At 43.2% G+C, this 23,418-nt stretch overlaps 1 protein-coding gene across 1 annotated transcript in view; it reads right to left on the reverse strand.

Moving 5' to 3' along the window:
- Positions 1 to 429: 429 nt before the first annotated feature.
- Positions 430 to 23,418, reverse strand: part of LOC115113413 (tyrosine-protein phosphatase non-receptor type 13-like) — a 118,140-nt gene continuing 95,151 nt past the window's right edge. The window contains 6 exon segments of the mRNA XM_029641011.2: positions 430 to 1,372; positions 1,374 to 1,496; positions 2,366 to 2,428; positions 15,920 to 16,135; positions 16,469 to 16,646; positions 16,929 to 17,085. Coding sequence (XP_029496871.2) covers positions 1,304 to 1,372; positions 1,374 to 1,496; positions 2,366 to 2,428; positions 15,920 to 16,135; positions 16,469 to 16,646; positions 16,929 to 17,085 — 806 coding nt within the window. The 3' untranslated portion in view covers positions 430 to 1,303.

A 23,418-nucleotide genomic window follows, 5' to 3' on the forward strand; every position in this document is an offset into this window, starting at 1 on the left:
AGGGACTTAGTGAGTGAATGAGTGAGGTTGGGAGTCCTGATGGAGACACTGAGTGGGAGAGAGGGAGACTGTACAACAGGGCTTTCCACAAACTCAGGTTTTAAGACTTCCCACTCCAGTACCTGTGTGTGTGTGGCTAGCTGTTTCCTCTTAGGGAGCATACTGTTAGATTTTTTCCCCCCATGCAGTCACAAGGGCCCCTCTGAGACACACTTATTTACCCTTCAGTAAGCCTGCATAGGGACTCTTTTCCATGTTCTGTCAGTTAGCACTTGTAGGTAAATCTCTCACTCTCTCTGCTTGTAGATATTACTATAGCCAACTGCCTTGTCATATACAGCACCTGTGACCTACCAAATAAAAAATATCAGTTTCTAATTGTGATCCAGCCCTTACGACGCCATGAAACAAAGCAGTATTTCAGAACAACTTTTATTTGACGGTCCAAGGTAATAGGAGGATCAGTGATCAGACCGAGGCTATACTGTACTGGTAGTGAATGTTACAGCATATTATCATGCTACTGAAACTGCAACTACAATGGTGATGTTACTGTACAATGATTTTGTGCATTTGACCCCCATTATATTTCAAACTTCAAGCACTTGCTCAGTGGTCATAGAGATTAGACTGCAAAATGAATAGAGTTTCACTACTGTGCTGCAAAATTCACACACAGTGAATCAGAGTTTTGGGACAACAAGATTCGAACAAAAACAGTATCGGACAGACATTCCTTACAGAATCACACAGAGCATTTGTACTGAGGTTACTGTTCAATCAAACCTGGTTTCCAGGTTTCTGGGGGTGAAACAAACAAAAATATGAGTCTCTTAGCACTCCAAGATCGCATGTTTGGATTCACCCCCAGAAACCTGGATTATTAATCAGTGTCACATAAAGCTGCAAGTCTTTCCAAGGCACTTGATTCTATTCACTTTTGGTTTTAGTCATGGACAGAATTAATAAATGATTAACATGCACTTATTTCACAATTTTTAAAATACTATAATCACAGTTTGAGAACACAGAAAGAACCAACAGTAAGAATGTCTACCTCCATCAATAAATGCATAACCCAAATATCAAAACACTGCAGAAACATAGCCTGGTCTTCCATCTATATGTGCTATAGCCAACTGTTAATAGTCATGTTAGGCATGACAACAAATAAAGTAGCTGGCTAACAGTGCTCATAACAAATTAAACTGCTAACAAATGTATAACTTACACAGTCAACTATTCAAATATTACACATCTTCATTGATAAGGTATCTTCTTTGGGAAGGTGGGAAGTAACTGGTTAAACAAATTGGTTATCTTCATGGGGGCTCTCGGGTTGCCATCGGCTACTGTGTTTGTGAGGGCCCATAAGTTTGCGGGGGGCTCTCGGGTTGCAATTTGCGGGGGCTCTCAGGATGCCATCGGTTACCATGCAGCTGCAGGATGCCCTGTAGAACCTCCAACCATACCTTGTAGCAGAACAGGTACTGTTCCTATGCAGAGACAAGACAGGTGTTACAACATGCGCGTGCGCACACACACAGTCTTTTATAACTAACCTCAATTCAGTCCCATTGAAGATCCTATTTTCCCTAAACCTAACTTCAACCCTAAACTTAATCCTAACTCGAAAACGAGCCCTAGCTCCTAACTCTAAACCTAATTTTAACCATAACACTAATTCTAACCTTAACTCAACCCCCCCCTAAAAATAGCATTTGACCTTGTGGGGACTAACAAAATGTCCCCAGTTGGTAAAATGTTTGTTAGTTTACTATTCTTGTGGGGACTTGTGGTCACACACACACACATAGGATGTTTTAATGACTAATGATGTGGTACATTAGTGGTTAGGGGGAAATAGCTTCTGGGTGGAAGCCTCTTTCTCTAGCTTTCTGGGGGTCCACTTACTCTATTCACACACTGTCATTAATGATGAGGGTGGGTTTCTCGTAAGTTTCTTAGCTAAAATACTTTCTCTGGTCCAACCAGACTCAGGCCACTCCAACCGCAAAGTGCTTTATTTTTTTAATGAATTAGATATGGTCATGTATAGATTGACTGTCAAACATTGGTTTGATTGTTGTTACTCTCTTGCGGCTGTGTGGCAGAGAAAAATAAAATACAACTAGCTATGAAGTCTTTGGAAACCCACACCAGGTTAGTAGGTCCAAAGAACTACTACTCAACCTGGGTTTCTGGAATATGTGTAATTTAATATCTGACTATGTAGGAAACAATAGAGTGGACAGGATTATGGAAGCCATAGACAAAGAAACATTGGTACCCTGAATGGCCAAAAAAACGTTTAACCCCTGACCTCTGAACACTAACCTCTGTATGGTAGGCCTACCGTACTGACCTTGGTCTGAATCATGCCATATCGCTGCAGTCTCATCTCCCTAACAATGCTACTGACCTTGATCTGTGGACAGAGAGAGGGACAAGGAGTTACTGTAGGTTCATGGTGGTCAGTACAGGTATATGTCTGTGATATACACACAAACTTTTGTGAACACCAACTGAAGAGCATAGTTTGAGATAACCGTGAGGTAAGGAGTGTGTGCGTGTATGTGTGTGTGTCTGGGTGCGCACCAATGATGTACATAAACACTAGATGACAGTCTGTCAGTCAACAAGGGTGGCCATTTTAACAAAATGGCTGCCATTTGGGTTTCCTGTTAGAATAAAATAGGGTTGAATCATTCCAAACAATCTAAAAATGACTTTGTAATGTTATCTACCCATTGTAATGTTATTGTAACCATTCAGCACACAATTTCAAGAAAGGTGACAAGAAACCTTCCCTGTATTGGGGCGTCAGGTTTCCTAGTGGTTAGAGCATTGGGCCAGTAACTGAAAGGTTGCTGGATCGAATCCCCGAGCTGACAAGGTAATAAGCTGTTGTTCTGCCCATGAGCAAGGCAGTTAACCCACTGTTCTCCGGGTGCCGAAGATGGCGATTAAGGCAGCCCCCTGCACCTCTCAGATTCAGAGGGGTTGGGTTAAATGCAGAAGACACATTTCAGTTGAATACATTCAGTTGGACAACTGACTAGGTATCCCCCCTTCTCTATTTAGAATGTTGAAAATGGAAACATGGATGTGAAGTCAATAGAAGTCTACCTTTTTAAATGGGATGTATGGGACTACTAAGGCTGCCATTACGCACATGTTGTATATAATTTTAATCCACAGATATCACAGTATTGTGGAGCATGCTGAACCATAATCCGCTCAATTGAGATATGAAAATATTATCAAAATCTGTGATTTAGACAGCATTTTGGGCAATTATTTTGTTTTATTTTCAAAAACATCTTAAAAAAACATACATGATTCATTATATTGTATTTACCAAGCTATCCTGAACAAGTTAAGCTATCATTAGGCTAAATACACCACTTACTAATGAAGTTATGGCCAATTCAAAGTTTTAGGGGGCATTTTCACCACAAGGCATACTTGGGTCATTTTATTGTGTTCTCCACACCACCACAAACATTTTAAGCCACGTATGTACCAATTATTTATGGCTAAATGGCCATGTGAATCCTGTCCAATTAGAACCAATGTAGCTGGTTGGTGGTCATTTTGGAAAACTGGTATTTTAGAGTATAATAGGTTATTACATCTGCGATGGCACTATAGCTAGACATCTTTATGTAGTAGTTGACTCACTTTGTGTAAAGACTGAAAGGTATAATATTAAATGATTACCTGTCTGCTGGACATAATGCATTCCTATTGGATTTTACCTAAAGTGATGTGTACAGGGCTGTTTCCTGTCACGTTTCTTAAAATAGACACAAAACAGAATATCATATTATACTGTATATCATTGCAGCTGTACAAAAGCCCTCGGAGTGGAGCAGCATACAACTGAGATTAACTTGATCAACCAAGTTGATTTCACCTGTTGGCTCTCTCTCTCTCAATGCCACACTCTTGCCACTCATTATCAGGACTGCCCTGATAGGCCGCCCTGGTTGACTGACAGTCTTCCCAGACTGAATATGATCTTTAAAATGTTCTTTAAGGTATCTAGTATTAGTGTACCATGTTTGATACTTGTATCATAAAATGAAACAATGACTTCACCTACCTGCTGGACTATGTGATTTGTATGTGAACTGTATGTCCAATTACAAAGAAAAACCTGTTCAGTAATAATCTCACTTGTTAGCTGGTGGTGAATTATGTGGCCATTGAGGACAGCAGTGACGATCAAATGGAAAATTATCTTCTTATACCACTTGGTAGTTTTCCAAGCACATTCCACAAAGCTGTTTATAATGTCTGCTTTATCCACTGCCCCCATTTTGAGGTTATCGTCAAGTACAGTCTGACTTGATCTTTCTCTTTCCCGTCAGGTCATGCAGACTCCTTGTGGCTGACATGGTTGCGGTATGGCAAGGATCCTCAACAAGATTCAGCCGTGGGCCAATTGTTTCTTGAGCGGATGGTCAGGGGGCCAGAATATAATAAAACAAATACATTTAACATTACATTTAAGTCATTTAGCAGACGCTCTTATCCAGAGCGACTTACAAATTGGTGCATTCACCTTATGACATCCAGTGGAGCAGCCACTTTACAATAGTGCATCTAAATCTTTTAAGGGGGTGAGAAGGATTACTTTATCCTATCCTAGGTATTCCTTAAAGAGGTGGGGTTTCAGGTGTCTCCGGAAGGTGGTGATTGACTCCGCTGTCCTGGCGTCGTGAGGGAGTTTGTTCCACCATTGGGGGGCCAGAGCAGCGAACAGTTTTGACTGGGCTGAGCGGGAACTGTACTTCCTCAGTGGTAGGGAGGCGAGCAGGCCAGAGGTGGATGAACGCAGTGCCCTTGTTTGGGTGTAGGGCCTGATCAGAGCCTGGAGGTACTGAGGTGCCGTTCCCCTCACAGTTCCGTAGGCAAGCACCATGGTCTTGTAGCGGATGCGAGCTTCAACTGGAAGCCAGTGGAGAGAACGGAGGAGCGGGGTGACGTGAGAACTTGGGAAGGTTGAACACCAGACGGGCTGCGGCGTTCTGGATGAGTTGTAGGGGTTTAATGGCACAGGCAGGGAGCCCAGCCGACAGCGAGTTGCAGTAATCCAGACGGGAGATGACAAGTGCCTGGATTAGGACCTGCGCCGCTTCCTGTGTGAGGCAGGGTCGTACTCTGCGGATGTTGTAGAGCATGAACCTACAGGAACGGGCCACCGCCTTGATGTTAGTTGAGAACGACAGGGTGTTGTCCAGGATCACGCCAAGGTTCTTAGCGCTCTGGGAGGAGGACACAATGGAGTTGTCAACCGTGATGGCGAGATCATGGAACGGGCAGTCCTTCCCCGGGAGGAAGAGCAGCTCCGTCTTGCCGAGGTTCAGCTTGAGGTGATGATCCGTCATCCACACTGATATGTCTGCCAGACATGCAGAGATGCGATTCGCCACCTGGTCATCAGAAGGGGGAAAGGAGAAGATTAATTGTGTGTCGTCTGCATAGCAATGATAGGAGAGACCATGTGAGGTTATGACAGAGCCAAGTGACTTGGTGTATAGCGAGAATAGGAGAGGGCCTAGAACAGAGCCCTGGGGGACACCAGTGGTGAGAGCACGTGGTGAGGAGACGGATTCTCGCCACGCCACCTGGTAGGAGCGACCTGTCAGGTAGGACGCAATCCAAGCGTGGGCCGCGCCGGGAGATGCCCAACTCGGAGAGGGTGGAGAGAAGGATCTGATGGTTCACAGTATCGAAGGCAGCCGATAGGTCTAGAAGGATGAGAGCAGAGGAGAGAGAGTTAGCTTTAGCAGTGCGGAGCGCCTCCGTGATACAGAGAAGAGCAGTCTCAGTTGAATGACTAGTCTTGAAACCTGACTGATTTGGATCAAGAAGGTCATTCTGAGAGAGATAGCGGGAGAGCTGGCCAAGGACGGCACGTTCAAGAGTTTTGGAGAGAAAAGAAAGAAGGGATACTGGTCTGTAGTTGTTGACATCGGAGGGATCGAGTGTAGGTTTTTTCAGAAGGGGTGCAACTCTCGCTCTCTTGAAGACGGAAGGGACGTAGCCAGCGGTCAGGGATGAGTTGATGAGCGAGGTGAGGTAAGGGAGAAGGTCTCCGGAAATGGTCTGGAGAAGAGAGGAGGGGATAGGGTCAAGCGGGCAGGTTGTTGGGCGGCCGGCCGTCAAAAGACGCGAGATTTCATCTGGAGAGAGAGGGGAGAAAGAGGTCAGAGCACAGGGTAGGGCAGTGTGAGCAGAACCAGCGGTGTCGTTTGACTTAGCAAACGAGGATCGGATTTCGTCGACCTTCTTTTCAAAATGGTTGACGAAGTCATCTGCAGAGAGGGAGGAGGGGGGATTCAGGAGGGAGGAGAAGGTGGCAAAGAGCTTCATAGGGTTAGAGGCAGATGCTTGGAATTTAGAGTGGTAGAAAGTGGCTTTAGCAGCAGTGACAGAAGAGGAAAATGTAGAGAGGAGGGAGTGAAAGGATGCCAGGTCCGCAGGGAGGCGAGTTTTCCTCCATTTCCGCTCGGCTGCCCGGAGCCCTGTTCTTTTTAGATTGCAAATTGACTTCAAGAAGCCTAAACAGATATAATATTTGACTTAAATAATCAATTCAAATCTTCATTACATCTGGGGACATTGCCCTGCGTTGGGTGCCGTCTTACAGATGGGACGTTAAAACGGGTGTCCTGACTCTCTGTGGTCAAGTCCCATGACACTTATTTTACGAGTAGGGGTGTTCACCCCGGTGTCATGGCTAAATTCCCAACCTGGCCACATTCAATCATGGCCACCTAATAAGCCCACTCATTCCTAATTCGCATATATCACTCCTCACATCTCCACCTGATAGCTGATGTGTGGTGAGCAATCTGGCACAAAAATAGTCGGGTGCTACACATTGATGGTGGATGAGGCAAGTTTCTCCCTAGAGCTCTTTGAGTACCTCAGTTGGTACAAAATCACTATATAAATCAAATTAATTATGATTTGTTATTAGTATATGACCACATATGTCTCTATAATGCATGATAATATTTGGGAACAGATTTCCTAAATAAAATTACTTGGAGCTGATTTCCTGGTGTTTTTATAATTGTTGTCATTGTTGATAGACAAAAAAAAATGTTTTCACCTCTTCCACACTCACTTTACAGAATTCAAAATTACAATTTGTGTCTTTCATAATTTGGTCAGATATAGAGTACCAGAAAAAAGTTTGGACACACCTACACACATCAAGGGATTTTCTTTATTTGTACTATTTTCTACATTGTAGAATAATAGTGAAGACATCAAAACTATGAAATAACACATAGGTAACCAAAAAAGTCTTAAACAAATCAAAATATTTTTGAGATTCTTCAAAGTAGCCACCCTTTGCCTTGATGACAGCTTTGCACAGGTGTGCCTTCTTAAAAGTTAATTTGTGGAATTTCTTTCCTTCTTAATGCTTTGTGAACAAATCAGTTGTGTTGTGACAAGGAGGTATACAGAAGACAGCCCTATTTGGTAAAAGACCAAGTCGATATTATGGCAAGAACAGCTCAAATAAGCAAAGAGAATTGACAATCCAGCATTACTTTAAGACAAGTCGGTTAGTCAATCCGGAAAATGGCAAGACATTTGAAGGTTTCTTTAAGGGCTGTCGCAAAAACCACCAAGCGCTATGATGAAACTGTCTCTCATGAGGACCGCCACAGGAAAGGAAGACCCAGAATTACCTCAGCTGCAGAGGATAAGTTCATTAAAGTTACCAGACTCAGAAACTGCAGCCTAAATAAGTGCTTCACAACAGACACATCTCAACATAAACTGTTCTGAGGAAACTGTGTGAATCAGGCCTACATGGTCGAATTGCTGCAAAGAAACCACTAATAAAGGACACCAATAAGAAGAAAATACTTGCTTGGGCCAAGAAACACGAGCAATGGACGTTAGACCGGTGGAAATCTGTCATTTGGTCTGATGAGTTCAAATTTGAGATATTTGGTTCCAACCGCCGTGTCTTGTGAGACGCAGAGTAGGTGAACGATTGATCTCCGCATGTGTAGCATGGAGGAGGAGGTGTGATGCTGGTGACCCTGTCTGTGATTGATATTTGAATTCAATTCACACTTAACCACCATGGCTACCACAGCATTCTGCAGAGATACGCCATCCCATCTGGTTTGCGCTTAGTGGGACTATTTTTTTTCAACAGGACAATGACCCAACACACCTCCAGGCTGTGTAAGGGCTATTTGGCTAAGAAGGAGGGTGATGGAGTGCTACATGAGATGACCTGGCCTCCACAATCACCCAACCTCAACCCAATTGAGATGGTTTGGGATGAGTTGGACCGCAGAGTAAAGGAAAAGTAGGCAACAAGTGCCCAGCATATGTGGGAACTCCTTCAAGACAGTTGGAAAAGCATTCCAAGTGAAGCTGTCATCAAGGCAAAGGGTGGCTACTTTGAAGAATCTAAAATATACTTTGATTTGTTTAACACTTTTTGGTTACTACATGATTCCATATGTGGTATTTCATAGTTTTGATTACTTCACTATTATTATACAATGTAGAAAAACCCTTGAATGAGTAGGTGTGTCCAAACTTTTGACTGGTACTGTATATAAACAGTAATAATAATAATCATTATTATTGTTATTGAAATTATAATAAATATATAATATACAGTGCCTCTGGAAAGTATTCAGACCCCTTGACTTTTATCATATTTTGGTAGGTTACAGTCTTATTCTAAAATTGATTACGTTGTTTTTTCCCCATATCAATACCCCATAATGACAAAGCAAAAACAGGATATTAGAAATGTTGCTAATTTATTTACAAAAATAAATAAAATGAATATGACATTTACATAAGTATTCAAACACTTCACTCAGGACTTTGTTGAAGCACCTTTGGCAGCGATTAAAGTCTAGAGACTTCTTGGGTCTACACTACAAGCTTGGCACACCTGTATTTGGGCAGTTTCCACATTTTTCTCTGCAGACACCCTCAAGTTCTGTCAGGTTGGATGGGGAGTGTTAATGCACAGCTATTTTCAGGTCTCTCCTGTCACGTCCTGACCATAGAAAGCCTTTATTTTCTATGGTAGAGTAGGTCAGGGCATGACTAGGGGGTTAGTCTAGTTTATATTTTCTATGTGGGGTTCTAGTTTGTTTTTTCTATGTTGGTGTTTTGGTATGATTCCCAATTAGAGGCTATCGTTGTCTCTAATTGGGGATCATACTTAAGTAGCATTTTTTCCACTTATGTGTTATGAGATATTGTTTTGAGTTAGTGCACGTAGCATCTCTGTAGTCACGGTTAGTTGTTAGTTTATTGTTTATTTGTTTTTGTCTTTGCTTAGTTTCACTTTCTAATAAATAATGTGGAACTCAACATCCGCTGCGCCTTGGTCCGATATTCATTCCAACGAACGTGACAGAATATCCCATCAAACCAGGACCAAGCAGCATGTTCACCAGGTGAAGGATTTCTGGACATGGGAAGAAGTGATGGGGAGATACGAAACCCTTCCTTGGCGACAGACATGGGGTGGTCGGCGAAGTTGAGGGGTGAGTCAGAGACCGTCGAGGAGTTATTGGATAAATTGGAGGAGAGTAAACGGAGGGGAGAGTTAGAGACCTTCGAGGAGTTGTTGGATAAATTGGAGAAGAGTGAAGCGAGAGAGCTGTTGGTTTGGCATAGTATGCACGGCATTCGCCCTGAGGAGCGTGTTAGCCGTCCGATGCCACCGGAGTCAGCTCCCCGTACTCGTCCTGAGAAGTGTGTTAAAGTTCCGGTACAATTGCTGCCGGCTATACGCACCAGGTCTCCAGTGCGCCTTCACAGCCCAGTACGTCCTGTGCCAGCTCCTCGCACTTACCGGGTGAGGTGTGTCATTGAACCGGTACCATTGATGCCGGCTATACGCACCAGGTCTCCAGTACGTCTCCACAGCCCGGTACGTCATGTGCCTGCTCCTCGCACTCTCCCTGAAGTGCGTGGCCCCAGTCCGGTACGTCCTGTGCCTGCTCCTCGCACTCTCCCTGAAGTGCGTGTTCCCAGTCAAGTACGTCCTGAGCCTGCTCCCCGTACTCGCCCTGAAGTGCATGTCACTAGTTTGGCGCCATCTGTCCCGCCGGCTCCACGCACTAGGCCTCCAGTGTGCCTTCCCAGTCTGGTGCGTCCTGTGCATGCTCCTAGCCCTGAGTTGCGTGTCACCAGTTCGGTACCACCAGTACCGGCCCATGCACCAGGCTTCCTGTGACAATCCCCAGTCCAGAGCTTCCGGCGACATTTCCCAGTCCAGCACTTCCGGCGACAGTTCCCGGTCCGGAGCTTCCGGCTACGTTTCACAGTCTGGAGCTTCCGGAGACGTTTCACGGTCCGGAACCTCCAACAACGGTCCACGGTCCGGAGCCTCCTGAGACGTTTCACGGTCTGGAACCTCCAACGACGGTCCACGGTCTGGAACCTCCAACGACGGTCCACGGTCCGGAACCTCCTGAGACTGTCAATGGTCCGGAATCTCCAGCTCCATGGCCGGAGCCTTCCCCTGCGCCGATGCACAGTCTGAGCACGGTGTCCAGTTCAGCTCCAAGGCCAGAGTCTTCTTCTGCGTTGGTGCCCAGTCCAGGCACAGCGTCCAGTCCCGCTCCATGGCAGGAGCCTTCCCCTGCGCCGATGTCCAGTCCAAACACGGCGTCCAGTCCAGCTCCATGTTAGTAGCCCTCCTCTGCGCCGTTGCCCAGTCCAGACACGACGTCCAGTCCCGCTCCATGGCAGGAGTCCTCCTCTGCGCCGATGTCTGGTCCGAACATGGCGTCCAGTCCAGCTCCATGGCAGGAGCCCTTCTCTGCCCTGATGCCCAGTCTAGACACGGCATCCAGTCCCACTCCATGGCAGGAGTCTTCTTCTGCACCTAGGTCCAGTCCAGGCACAGTGTTCAGTCTGGGACTATGGCTGGATCTGTGGGATGAGCGGGTTCTTCGTCCCGCACCAGAGCCGCCCTCGATGCTGGCAGATCCGCGGGATGAGCGGGTACTTCACCACGCACCAAAGCCGCCACTGATACTAGACACCCCCCCTAACCCTCCCTTTTTGTTTCAGGTTTTGCGGTCAGAGTCCGCACCTTTGGGGGGGGGGGGGTACTGTCACATCCTGACCTTTATTTTCTATGGTAGAGTAGGTCAGGGCGTGACTAGGGGTTTAGTCTAGTTTATATTTTCTACGCGGGGTTCTAGTTTTTTTTATGTTGGTGTTTTGGTATGATTCCCAATTAGAGGCAGCTGGCTATCGTTGTCTCTAATTGGGGATCATACTTAAGTAGCCTTTTTTCCACCTGTGTGTTTTGGGATCTTGTTTTCAGTTAGTGCACGTAGCACTAATAAATAATAAATTATGTGGAACTCAACATCCGCTACGCTTTGGTCCGATATTCATTCCAACGAACGTGACATCTCTGGAGATGTTTGATCGTGTTCAAGTCCGGACTCTGGCTGGGCCTCTCAAGGAAATTCAGAGACTTGTCTCAAAGCCACTCCTGCATTGTCTTGGCTGTGTGCTTTGGGTCATTGTCTTGTTGGAAGGTGAAACTTCACCCCAGTCTTAGGTCCTGAGCGTTCTGGATCAGGTTTTCATCAAGGATCTCTCTGTACTTTGCTCCGATCATCTTTGCCTCGATCCTGACTAGTCTATCAGTCCCTGCCGCTGAAAAACATGCCCACAGCATGTTGCTGCCACCACCATGCTTCACAGTAGGGATGGTGTCAGGTTTCCTCCAGAAGTGACGCTAGGCATTCAGGCCAAAGAGTTCAATATTGTTTTCATCAGACCAGAGAATCTGGTTTCTCATGGTCTGAGAGTCTTTAGGCTGTCATGTGCCTTTTACTGAGTAGTGGCTTTTGTCGTACCATAAAGGTCTGATTGGTGGAGTGCTGCAGAGATGGTTGTCCTTCTGGAAGGTTCTCCCGTGCCCACTGAGGAACTCTAGAGCTCTGTTAGAGTGACCATCGGGTTCTTGGTCACCTCCCTGACAAAGGCCCTTCTCCCCCGATTGCTCAGTTTGGCCGGTCGGCCAGTTCTAGGAAGATTCTTTGTGGTTTCAAACTTCTTCCATTTAGGAATGATGCGGCCTCTGTGTTCTTGGGGACCTTCAGTGCTGCAGACATTTTTTGGAAACCTTCCCCAGATCTGTGCCTCAACAGAATCCTGTCTCTGAGCTCTACGGACAATTCCTTTGACCTCAAGGCTTGGTTTTTGCTCTGACATGCACTGTCAACTGTGGGTCCTTATATAGACAGGTGTGTGGCTTTCTAAATAAATAGAAATTCATTGAATTTACCACAGGTGGACTCCAATCAAGTTGTAGAAACCTGAGTTCAATTTCGAATCTCATAACAATGGGTCTTTCTGTTTGTTTTATTTTATTTGTAAAAATGTCTAAAAACTTGTTTAGGCTTTCTCATTATGGGGTATTGTGTGTAGATTGCTGAGGATTTAATCCATTTTAGAATAAGGCTGTAACGTAACAAAATATGGAAAAAGTCAAGGGGTCAAATTACTTTCCGAAGGCACTGTAGGTGGGCAGTAGCATTGTTGACGAAATGCAGGCATCGCAGCATAACTAGGAAGAGGTCTTGGGAAAAGTGGATTTGTGCTTCACTATTCCCAAAGAGAAGGACTGTCACCAGAAAGGTATTCATTTCACTAATTGTGGTTGTCACTCATTTAGTGAGCTTCCCCCTCAATCCTCAATTCCACATTTGTGAGTTATCGCCTTTTGATTGACATTGCTAGTGCTACTGCTTAGCCCACTAGCTACATACTTAAACAACAATACTGAAAGGCTCTGAGTGAGTGTCAAGAGGTTACGTGATTGACTGACTGAACGTGCCACATGTACGTATCTGTAAATCATTATCAGAAAATGGTTTGTGTTGTGGTGAAACCCTGCGCTGACACTTTTAGAGCACATCAGCAGTAAGGTAGGAGGAAATAAAGATAGCTATTCCGGCTCTCTGAAAGGTAGCTCTTGGTTGGCGCGGCAGTTGGATAGTGTGTGCAATGCAATGAAGTCTTGTTTATTTTCAGCGTGTTTATTTTGTAAAGTGTTTAATCACTGTTGAGCTCACCCATGATGTAATGAATTGTAAATAGTAATTGCTATTTGTTCATTTATTGTATGCTTTCTGTCAGCTGAGAGTTAGCTAAATATGACCACTCAGATTAGCTCACTCTTTCCTCAGTTAGCGCTAGGACTCATGTAGCCTACATTTTTTAGGTTTGGATGAGAATTGTGTTTTGCTGTTGCTATTTCTTTGAATGTCTGAACATTCCATCCAAAAATAAACTGCTCACACTGAGAACATAAAGTTGTGAAGACTGTTTGTGTAAAATGTTTCCGTGACAAAACAGTGTGGCCAGCTCAAATGCTGACTGTTGCATCTTAGACGTGGTCGGATGATGCAGATGCTACGCTATAGGACTGTTTTGTTAGCACAGACTGGAATATGTTCTGGGATTCAGGCAATGGAATTGAAGAGTATAACACCGTAGTCACCAGCTTCATCAATAAGTGCATCGATGACGTCGTCCCCAAAGTGGCCGTACGTACATTTCCCAACCAGAAACCATGAATTACAGGCAACATCCGCACTGAGCTAAAGGCTAGAGCTGCTGATTTTCAAGGAGCGGGACACTAATCTGGACGCTTAGAAGAAATCCTGCTATTCCCTCAGACAAAGCATCAATACAGGACTAAGATTGAATTCTACTACACCAGCTCTGACGCTCGTCAGATGTGGCAGGGCTTGAAAAATATTATGGACTACAAAGGGAAACCCAGTCGCGAGCTGCCCAGTTACGCGATCCTACCATACTTATTTTCCACCATATTTTGCAAATAAATTCATTAAAAATCCTACAATGTGATTTTCTGGATTTTTTTTCTCTCATTTTGTCTGTCATAGTTGAAGTGTACCTATGATGAAAATTACAGGCCTCTCATCTTTTTAAGTGGGAGAACTTGCACAATTGGTGGCTGACAAAATATTTTTTGCCCCACTGTATATGTATATAGCCTCGTTATTGTTATGTAATTTTCTTGTGTTACTTATATTTTTTTAATATATTTTTTATTCACTTTAGTTTATTTAGTAAATATTTTCGTAACTTTATTTCTTGAACTGCATTGCTTGTAAGTAAGCATTTCACGGTAAGGTCTACATGTTGTATTCGGCGTGTGACAAACAAAATTAGATTTGATAAACACAACATGTAAAGTGTTGGTCCCATGTTTCATGAGCTGAAATAAAAGATCCCAGACATTTTTCATATGCACAAAAATATTATGTTGCAGAAATGAGTTTACATCCCTGTTAGTGAGCATTACTCTTTGCCAAGATAATCCATCCGCCTGACAGGTGTGGCATATCAAAAAGCTGATTAAACAGCACGTTCATTACACAGGTGCACCTTGTGCTGTGGACAGTAAGGCCACTAAATATGCAGTTTTGTCACACAGCATATCCCTAAAGTTTTGTGGGAGCATGCAATTGGCATGCCGACTGCACAAATGTCCACCAGAGCTGCCCGAAAACTGAATGTTCAATTCTATACCATAAGCCTCCGACCTAAAAACCGCAGACCATGTGCAACCATGCCAGCCCAGGACCTCCACATCCGGCTTCTTCGCTGGGCCTGGCTCCCCGGTGAGTGGGACTGGCTCCCCAGTGGTTGGATCTGGCTCCCCAGTGGGTGGGCCTATGCCCTCCCAGGCCCACCCATGCCTGTGCTCATGCCATGTGAAATCCATAGATTAGGGCCTAATTAATTTATTTCAATTGACTGATTTCCTTATATGAACTGTAACTTGGTAAAATCTTGAAATTGTTGCATATAGCATTTTACATTTTTGTTCAGTAGCATTTTAGTCCAATGTTTGTAAACAAAGTGAATGTAAACACACACTGTAAAGCATCAAAACATGATTAACAACTAAAATGTTGGTCAGGCGTTGCATCCATAGCTCAGTCTATGAATATGAGAGTGGTTACAATTTTCCAGCCCCATACCTCAGATGTTTATCGAAACAGTGGCGGGGAAACACTTTGTTAATGTTTCAATTGCAGATTGAAGAGCGTCTGAACTAACTGATATTGTCTGGGCTTTTCTGCTGCTCAAAACAAGATTTGCGTCTTCGATGTGGGTGTGTTATGTTCGCTATATCGTACCCTGACATTTGTTGTTCTTTGTCCATCTTGAGTCACCATAGCAACAACATTGCCACTACTACTTTTTTCAGAATTAATCTTTGATGAATCAGGAAGAAAATTTGACATTTTTACAGAGGTTTTAGTTGCACAATTTTACATCTAGCTAAGGTGTTTTGTGCATGATTTCTGAAGAAAAAACATTTCCATTTAAAGTAGACAGTGTAGACAGCTGACACAACATTGCTTAGAAACATGCTGTCAGTACGGACTGATTTCTGAGAACACTTATTCATCAGAAAGCGGTCAAACTATTGTCAATAAAGAACAAGCTACATGTTGTTTATCAGTGCCTAAAATCAGTAACTAGTAAGAACATAGCTCTGTTTATCAATTTGAGATTGGTTACATTTCTCCTGGCCCATCCTTCAGCTTTTATTGTGTCAACTGTGGATTGCCCCTTTAACATAGAATTTGTAGAGAGTACTAATGTTACTGTCCCCACTACAACAATAAATACTTAAATACAGTGTACATGTACTTTTGTCCTTGAAACATTTAATTGAAATACTGTAGAATTCCATTCAATCCGATGGAGGAATGCTCCTTCTGAGGAGTACCAATATGGTGGACGGGGGATTCAAAATCTCTCATTGCCAAAACATAGTATCAGTAATCTAGCGTTTACATCATTGGTGAGCACGTGTGCTCCAACTTACCGGGAGATCGTATTCTATGAGACTCAGTATGACATCGGTGCAGATCAGTACTCCTGTTTGTCCTATTCCAGCACTACAGTGTACAGTGACAGGTCCTTTATGGTGGACCGCTCGGAGGTAACGGATAAACCTGACCAGCTGCTCTGAACACTGCGGCACACCGTGATCAGGCCAACGGGTAAACTTCAGGTGATGGACAAAGTGGGTCTTACCAGACTGGAACAGGAGGGAACAGATATCAATCAACTGATCAATCAATAAAATGTCAAATTATAATATTTGTACAAATGCATTTTAACATAACAAAAACCAGGGCCTAAACCCTCTAAGAGATGACAGTGGCTTATCGACGACTTAATTGAAATGAGAGAGATTGTGCATCCTTCAAAACTGCTTTCATTGGATTTAGTAGATACAAAAATAGCACATTATACTCATGCTAATTCATGCTTTACATATTTCAGCTTCTACTATCCTCTCTCCGTCACATCTACGAGTAGATCGTATTTGAGCTGTGTTCTCTTTCTGTCATCCCTCTCTCCCCCTCACCTCTTTCTCCACCATGCGGATGATCTTGATGTGGAAGTATTCCTGGATCTGCTGGTTCTCCAAGCTGAGATGGAAGGGTCCCGTGTCCAGGGGACAGCTAACCTTCTTTGGCCAGTAGCGGTGACACTTCACCCTGCCTCTCTCCACATCCTGGGTCATCATGGCTATCACATCAGACCTGGGAAGTGGGGGAGGAGGGTTGTTAACAACTTTGTCCTGTTCAATTATATGCTATAATATTTTAGTTAAGAGGTCAGCACTGACACACCAGTATAGTGTTTATTAGGCATCAAATAGAAGAAAACAGACGGAAACAGGGAGGGACTACATGGACTAATAAACATGGAATAATAAATGCAGATTTTCTACTGGAAAATGTTTTCTGTCAAAACACTTGTGTGTGCACTGATGTCATGTACTGTATGTAAACACTTTTCACAACACAGTAATCACCACAGACCTGTTCTCCCAGACCATCTGCCAGAAGTCAGGCACGGTGGAGGGCAGAGGACCCTGGCAGGAGATATAGAATAACTCCTCACTGCCAACCTCCATACGGATATAACTGGCGTTAATATAGTCCTGGTTATCACCCACTAGAACACGCGCCTTATCATCTAGAAAATGGGAAGAGAGAGCGAGAGAGGGGTTAGAGAGGGGCAGAGAAAGTTAGTTACAGTGGGGCAAAAAAGTATTTAGTCAGCCACCAATTGTGCAAGTTCTCCCACTTAAAAAGATGAGAGGCCTGTAATTTCCATCATAGGTACACTTCAACTATGACAGACAAAATGAGAAAAAAATCCAGAAAATCACAATTTATTTTCCAATTATGGTGGAAAATAAGTATTCTTTCTTTGATGAAAAGCTCATGATCATTAGAAAGCAAATTACAGACTCCTCTTTAAATCTGTGTATTTCTCCAAAGCTCATTTGCAGTCTGCACAACACTGCCAGGACCTATTATCAAGGGAGACACTCAAGTTTTTCAATACTATATCTCTTGACACGTTGATGAAAATAGTAATGTACCATAAACCTTCAAGCTGCACACTGGACCCTATTCCAACTAGACTACTGAAAGAGCTGCTTCCTGTGCTTGGCCCTCCTATGTTGAACATAATAAACAACTCCCTATCCACCGGATGTGTTCCAAACTCACTAAAAGTTGCAGTAATAAAGCCTCTCTTGAACCAGAAAATATAAAAACTATTGGCCTATATCAAATCTCCCATTCCTCTCAATAAAAAAAAAAAGCTGTTGCACAGCAACTCACTGCCTCCCTGAAAACAAAGGTATACGAAACGCTTCAGTCTGGTTTCATACCCCATCATAGTCTGAGACTGCACTCGTGAAAATCTCGTAAAATACCTTTTAATGGCGTCAGACAAAGGCTCTGCATCTGTCCTTGTGCACCTAGACCTTAGTGCTGCTTTTGATACCATCGATATCCACATTCTTTTGGAGAGATTGGAAACCCAAATTGGTCTACATGGACAAGTTCTGGCCTGGTTTAGATCTTATCTGTTGGAAAGATATCAGTTATTCTCTGTGGATGGTTTGTCCTCTGACAAATCAACTGTAAATTTCAGTTTTAGGACCACTATTTTTTTCCCACTATATATTTTACCTCTTGGTGATGTAATTCGGGAAACATAATGTTAACTTTCATTGCTATGCGGAAGATACACAGCTGTACATTTCGATGAAACATGGTGAAGTCCCAAAATTGCCCTCCCTGGAAGCCTGTGTTTCAGACATAAGGAAGTGGATGGCGGCAAATGTTTTACTTTTAAACTCAGACAAAACACAGTTGCTAGTTCTAGGTCCATAAAAACAAAGAGATCTTCTGTTGGATCTGACAATTAATCTTGATGGTTGTACAGTCGTATCAACTAAAACTGTGAAGTACCTCGGCGTTACTCTGGACCCTGATCTCTCTTTTGACAAACATCAAGACAGCTTTTTTAGATCAACATAACATTGCAAAAATCTAACTTTTTGTCCAGAAATTATGCAGAAAATTTCATCCATGCTTTTGTCACTTCTAGTTTAGACTACTGCAATGCTCTACTTTCTGGCTACCCAGATAAAGCACTAAATAATCTTCTGTTAATGCTAAACACGGCTGCTAGAATCTTGACTAGAACCAAAAAATATGATCATTTTTCTCCAGTGCTAGCCTCTCTACACTGGCTTCCTGCTTCCTGTTTCAAGGTTTTACTGCTAACCTACAAAGCATTACATGGGCTTGCTCCTACCTATCTTTACGATTCGGTCCTGCTGTACATACCTAAACGTACCCTATGGTCACAAGACGCAGGTCTCCTTATTGTCCCTAGAATTTCTAAGCAAACAGCTGGAGGCAAGGCTCCTATAGCGCTAAAGTCACTGTGTACTACTATAATAACACACATCATATATCATAAAAATTGAATTATTTTTCTATGCCACATACTCTCTGGTCAGTTTCATAATCTTCCCTAACCATGTTTCCTCATACAGGAGTTAACTCGAGGACAAACCCATAAACCATTTTAGGTTTATAAACACCACATTTATTGTCCATGGAATGTCCTGTGAAACACACATTCCTCAGTAGTTTTCCAAAATAGAACAATAAAACAGCATTTCCCTACCCATTCAGGTCAGACATATTGCACACAAACACACACACGCACACACACACTTTACGAGGTGACCAGTGTGTTTCACTGTTCAACAGTCTAACAATGCTCTGTTGTTGTTTTACCAGGAACAGTTCAGTCCAGGGAATAGTAAATACTACATAGAGGAAAACAACATAGAGGAAAAAACATAGATTAACGAATAAAGAGAGGGCACTGGGGAGTAAATGACGTGGGAGGAGAGGCATGATAGACATAGGGTGAGAAAAGAGGAGACGAGTGATGGAGGGAGAAGAGAAGGAGACAAGTGTTGTGGTCTATCTCACAACGGGATCTGATGGAGATCGGGAGTCTCATCACTCAAAACCTCATCCCCCATCACTCCTCACTCTTCCTTACCACATCCCTCCTTCGCTCTGTCGTCTCTCAGTCAAATCTCAACAGAGGCCAAGGTTTCATAGTTGTTCTCAGCAGATAGAAACAGAACTCCCAGAGTGAGAAAAGTAAACACTCCATTGTGTCAGCGTGTGTGTACATTAGGCCTGGGCGGTATTTCATATTTAACTATATACCAGTATTGATGCACGGACGGGTTTGGGTTTTTACTTTACCTTCTAAAATGTTTCTTTGTTAAATGAGATACGCCACTCAGTTTTTATAGTTTACTTCTGCTACTTGAGTCACCTCTCTCCCTCGGTTGTCAATAGTTACCACAGCCACAATGTCGAAATTGGCTATTGCGTAAAAGTTCATGAAAACAAAGCAGTTAGCAGTATGGTTAAGGTTAGGGAAGGTTAGGTTAAAAATCAGATTTGAAGAACATTGTAGAAATAAGCAGCGTTTAGCCATAATTACTACTTTGTAACTGTGGTAACTAGTGACAACTTTCTCCCTCTCTCACCAAGCCTCGCCCCTCAATCAAGGAGCGTAGTTGTTGCTCGACCACGAGATCACAGAATACTGTCTTTGATGAGATCACTTGCTGACCGTTCACTCTTCAGTCTGCATCAATGCAGCAGATGCAATAATTTGTTGATGGCAACAATGCTGCTTTCCACTTTGCTTCTTAATATAAATCCACGGCCTCCCGGGTGGCACAGTGGTCTAGGGCACTGCATCGCAGCGCTAGCTGTGCCACCAGAGACTCTGGGTCCTCGCCCAGGCTCTGTCGCAGCTGGCTGCGACCGGGAGATTCGTGGGGCAACGCACAATTGGCCTAGTGTCGTTCGGATTAGGGAGGGTTTGGCCGGTAGGGATATCCTTGTCTCATCGCGCACCAGCGACTCCTGTGGCGGGCTGGGTGAAGTGCACGCTAACCAAGGTAGCCAGGTGCATGGTGTTTTCTCCGACACATTGGTGCGGATGGCTTCTGGGTTCAACGCGCATTGTGTTAAGAAGCAGTGCGGCTTGGTTGGGTTGCGTTTCGGAGGACGCATGGCTTTCGACCTTTGTCTCTCCCGAGCCCGTACGGGAGTTGTAGCGATGAGACAAGATAGTAATTACTAACAATTGGATACCATGAAAAGGGGGTAAAATTTAAAAACAACAAAGAAATATATAATATATATATATATATACAGTGGGGCAAAAAAGTATTTAGTCAGCCACTAATTGTGCAAGTTCTCCCACTTAAAAAGATGAGAGAGGCCTGTAATTTTCATCATAGGTACACTTCAACTATGACAGACAAAATGAGAAAATAAAAACCAGAAAATAACATTGTAGGATTTTTAATGAATTTATTTGCAAATTAGTACATCTAGTTTGTGCATGACTTTAACGGCTTTCTAATGGTGAAGGAGAGTCGGACCAAACTGCAGCGTGTCTATTGCGATTCATCTTTAATAAACAAACGTAACACACGACAAAACACTAACACTACAAAACAATAAACGAAACGAAAACCGAAAACAGCCTATACAAGTGTCTACTAACCTCTAACAAGGACATCAAGACACACAGGACAATCACCCACAATACAACCAAAGAATATGGCTGCCTAAATATGGTTCCCAATCAGAGACAACGGTAAACACCTGCCTCTGATTGAGAACCACTTCAGACAGCCATAGACTCTCCTAGAACACCCCACTAAGCTACAATCCCACTATACACACATACCAAAATCCCAAGACAAAACACACCACAATACAAAAACTCTATGCCACACCCTGGCCTGACCCAATACATGAAGAAAACACAAAATACTTAGACCAGGGCGTGACAATGACACTAATAATTTTTCCAACAATTGTTTACAGACAGATTATTTCACTTATAATTCACTGTATCACAATTCCAGTGGGTCAGACGTTTACATACACTAAGTTGACTGTGCCTTTAAACAGCTTGGAAAATTCCAGAAAATTATGTTATGGCTTTAGAAGCTTCTGATAGGCTAATTGACATAATTTGAGTCAATTGGAGGTGGACCTGTGGATGTATTTCAAACTCAGTGCCTCTTTGCTTGACATCTTGGGAAAATCAAAAGAAATCAGCCAAGACATCAGAAAAACAAAGTAGACCTCCACAAGTCTGGTTCATCCTTGGGGGCAATTTCCAAATGCCTGAAGGTACCACGTTCATCTGTACAAACAATAGTATGCAAGGATAAACACCATGGGACCACGCAGCCGTCATACCGCTCAGGAAGGAGACACGTTCTGTCTCCTAGAGATGAACATACTTTAGTGCGAAAAGTGCAAATCAATCCCAGAACAACAGCAAAGGACCTTGTAAATTTGCTGGAGGAAACAGGTACAAAAGTATCTATATCCACAGTAAAACGAGTCCTATATTGACATAACCTGAAAGGCTGCTCAACAAGGATAAGCCACTGCTCCAAAACTGCCATAAAGAAGCCAGACTACGGTTTGCAACTGCACATGGGGACAAAGATCGTACTTTTTGGAGAAATGTCCTCTGGTCTGATGAAACAAAAATAGAACTGTTTGGCCATAATGACCATCATTATGTTTGGAGGAAAAAGGGAGATGCTTGCAAGCCAAAGAACACCATCCCAACCATGAAGCACGGGGGTGGCAGCATGTTGTGGGGTGCATTGCTGCAGGAGGGTCTGGTGCACTTCACAAAATACATGGCATCATGAGGGAGGAAAATTATGTGGATATATTGAAGCAACATCTTAAGACATCAGTCAGGAAGTTAAAGCTTCGTCACAAATGGGTCTTCTAAATGGACAATGACCCCAAGCATGCTCCCAAAGTTGTGGCAAAATGGCTTAAGGACAACAAAGACAAGGTATTGGAGTGGCCATCACAAAGCCCTGACCTCAATCTTATAGAAAATGTGTGGGGAGAACTGAAAAGGCGTGTGCGAGCAAGGAGGCCTATAAACCTGATTCAGTTACACCAGCTCTGTCAGGAGGAATGGGCCAGAATTCACCTAACTTATTGTGGGAAGCTTGTGGAAGGCTCCCCAAAACGTTTGACCCAAGTTAAACAATTTAAAGACCAAATACTAATTGTGTGTATGTAAACTTCTGACCCACTGGGAATGTGATGAAATAAATAAAAGCTGAAATAAATCATTCTCTCTACTATTATTCTGACATTTCACGTTCTTAAAATAAAGTGGTGATCCTAACTGACCTAAGACAGGGGATTAAATGTCAGGAATTGTGAAAAACTGAGTTTAAAAGTAGTTGGCTCAGATGTATGTAAACTTCCGACTTCAACTGTACATTCTAACTGTAGAATTAGAATAATGATTCTATTTCTATAATTTCAACAGATCACCCAAGTGTTTTGATCTAAATCACCAGTCAAAAGGAAATAGCAATATTTGTTTACAAATAAGGCCTAGATTTTTTTGCCCATATTGTGCAGACCTATGTGGCAGTGTGGAAATGATCTCAAATGAGAAACTTTTGGTTGAAGTTTGAGTGATGAAACAATCAGAAAGCCCCACTGAAATGGTGAAAACCCCATTTAAATGGTGAAAACCCCATTGAAATACTTCAAATGTATGTGTTGCTAAGCTAGGGTCATGCACAACTCATAAAGCCAATGTAGAACTTTTATTATTCAAAAAATACCGTAAAAAATAGAATTATATGATATTCTGTCTATATCGCCCAGCCCTAGTGTGTGTGTATGCATTTGAGGATCAGGTCTGATCTTTTCCCATGATAATGTTCTCAAACCCTCTAACGTGCTAAACTGTTTATGTTTGGAGAACTTTCTGTCTCCATCTTGTAAGAGGGAGAGAAGTCTCTGACAAGCAGACTTGCCTCACCTATCACTCACATAGCCGTAAATTACCACAGCAATCGGATTAGTTTCATTTAATTGCCATGCTGCATGT

This window comes from Oncorhynchus nerka, linkage group LG28 (genome assembly GCF_034236695.1).
Source record: "Oncorhynchus nerka isolate Pitt River linkage group LG28, Oner_Uvic_2.0, whole genome shotgun sequence".
Taxonomy (NCBI): domain Eukaryota; kingdom Metazoa; phylum Chordata; class Actinopteri; order Salmoniformes; family Salmonidae; genus Oncorhynchus; species Oncorhynchus nerka.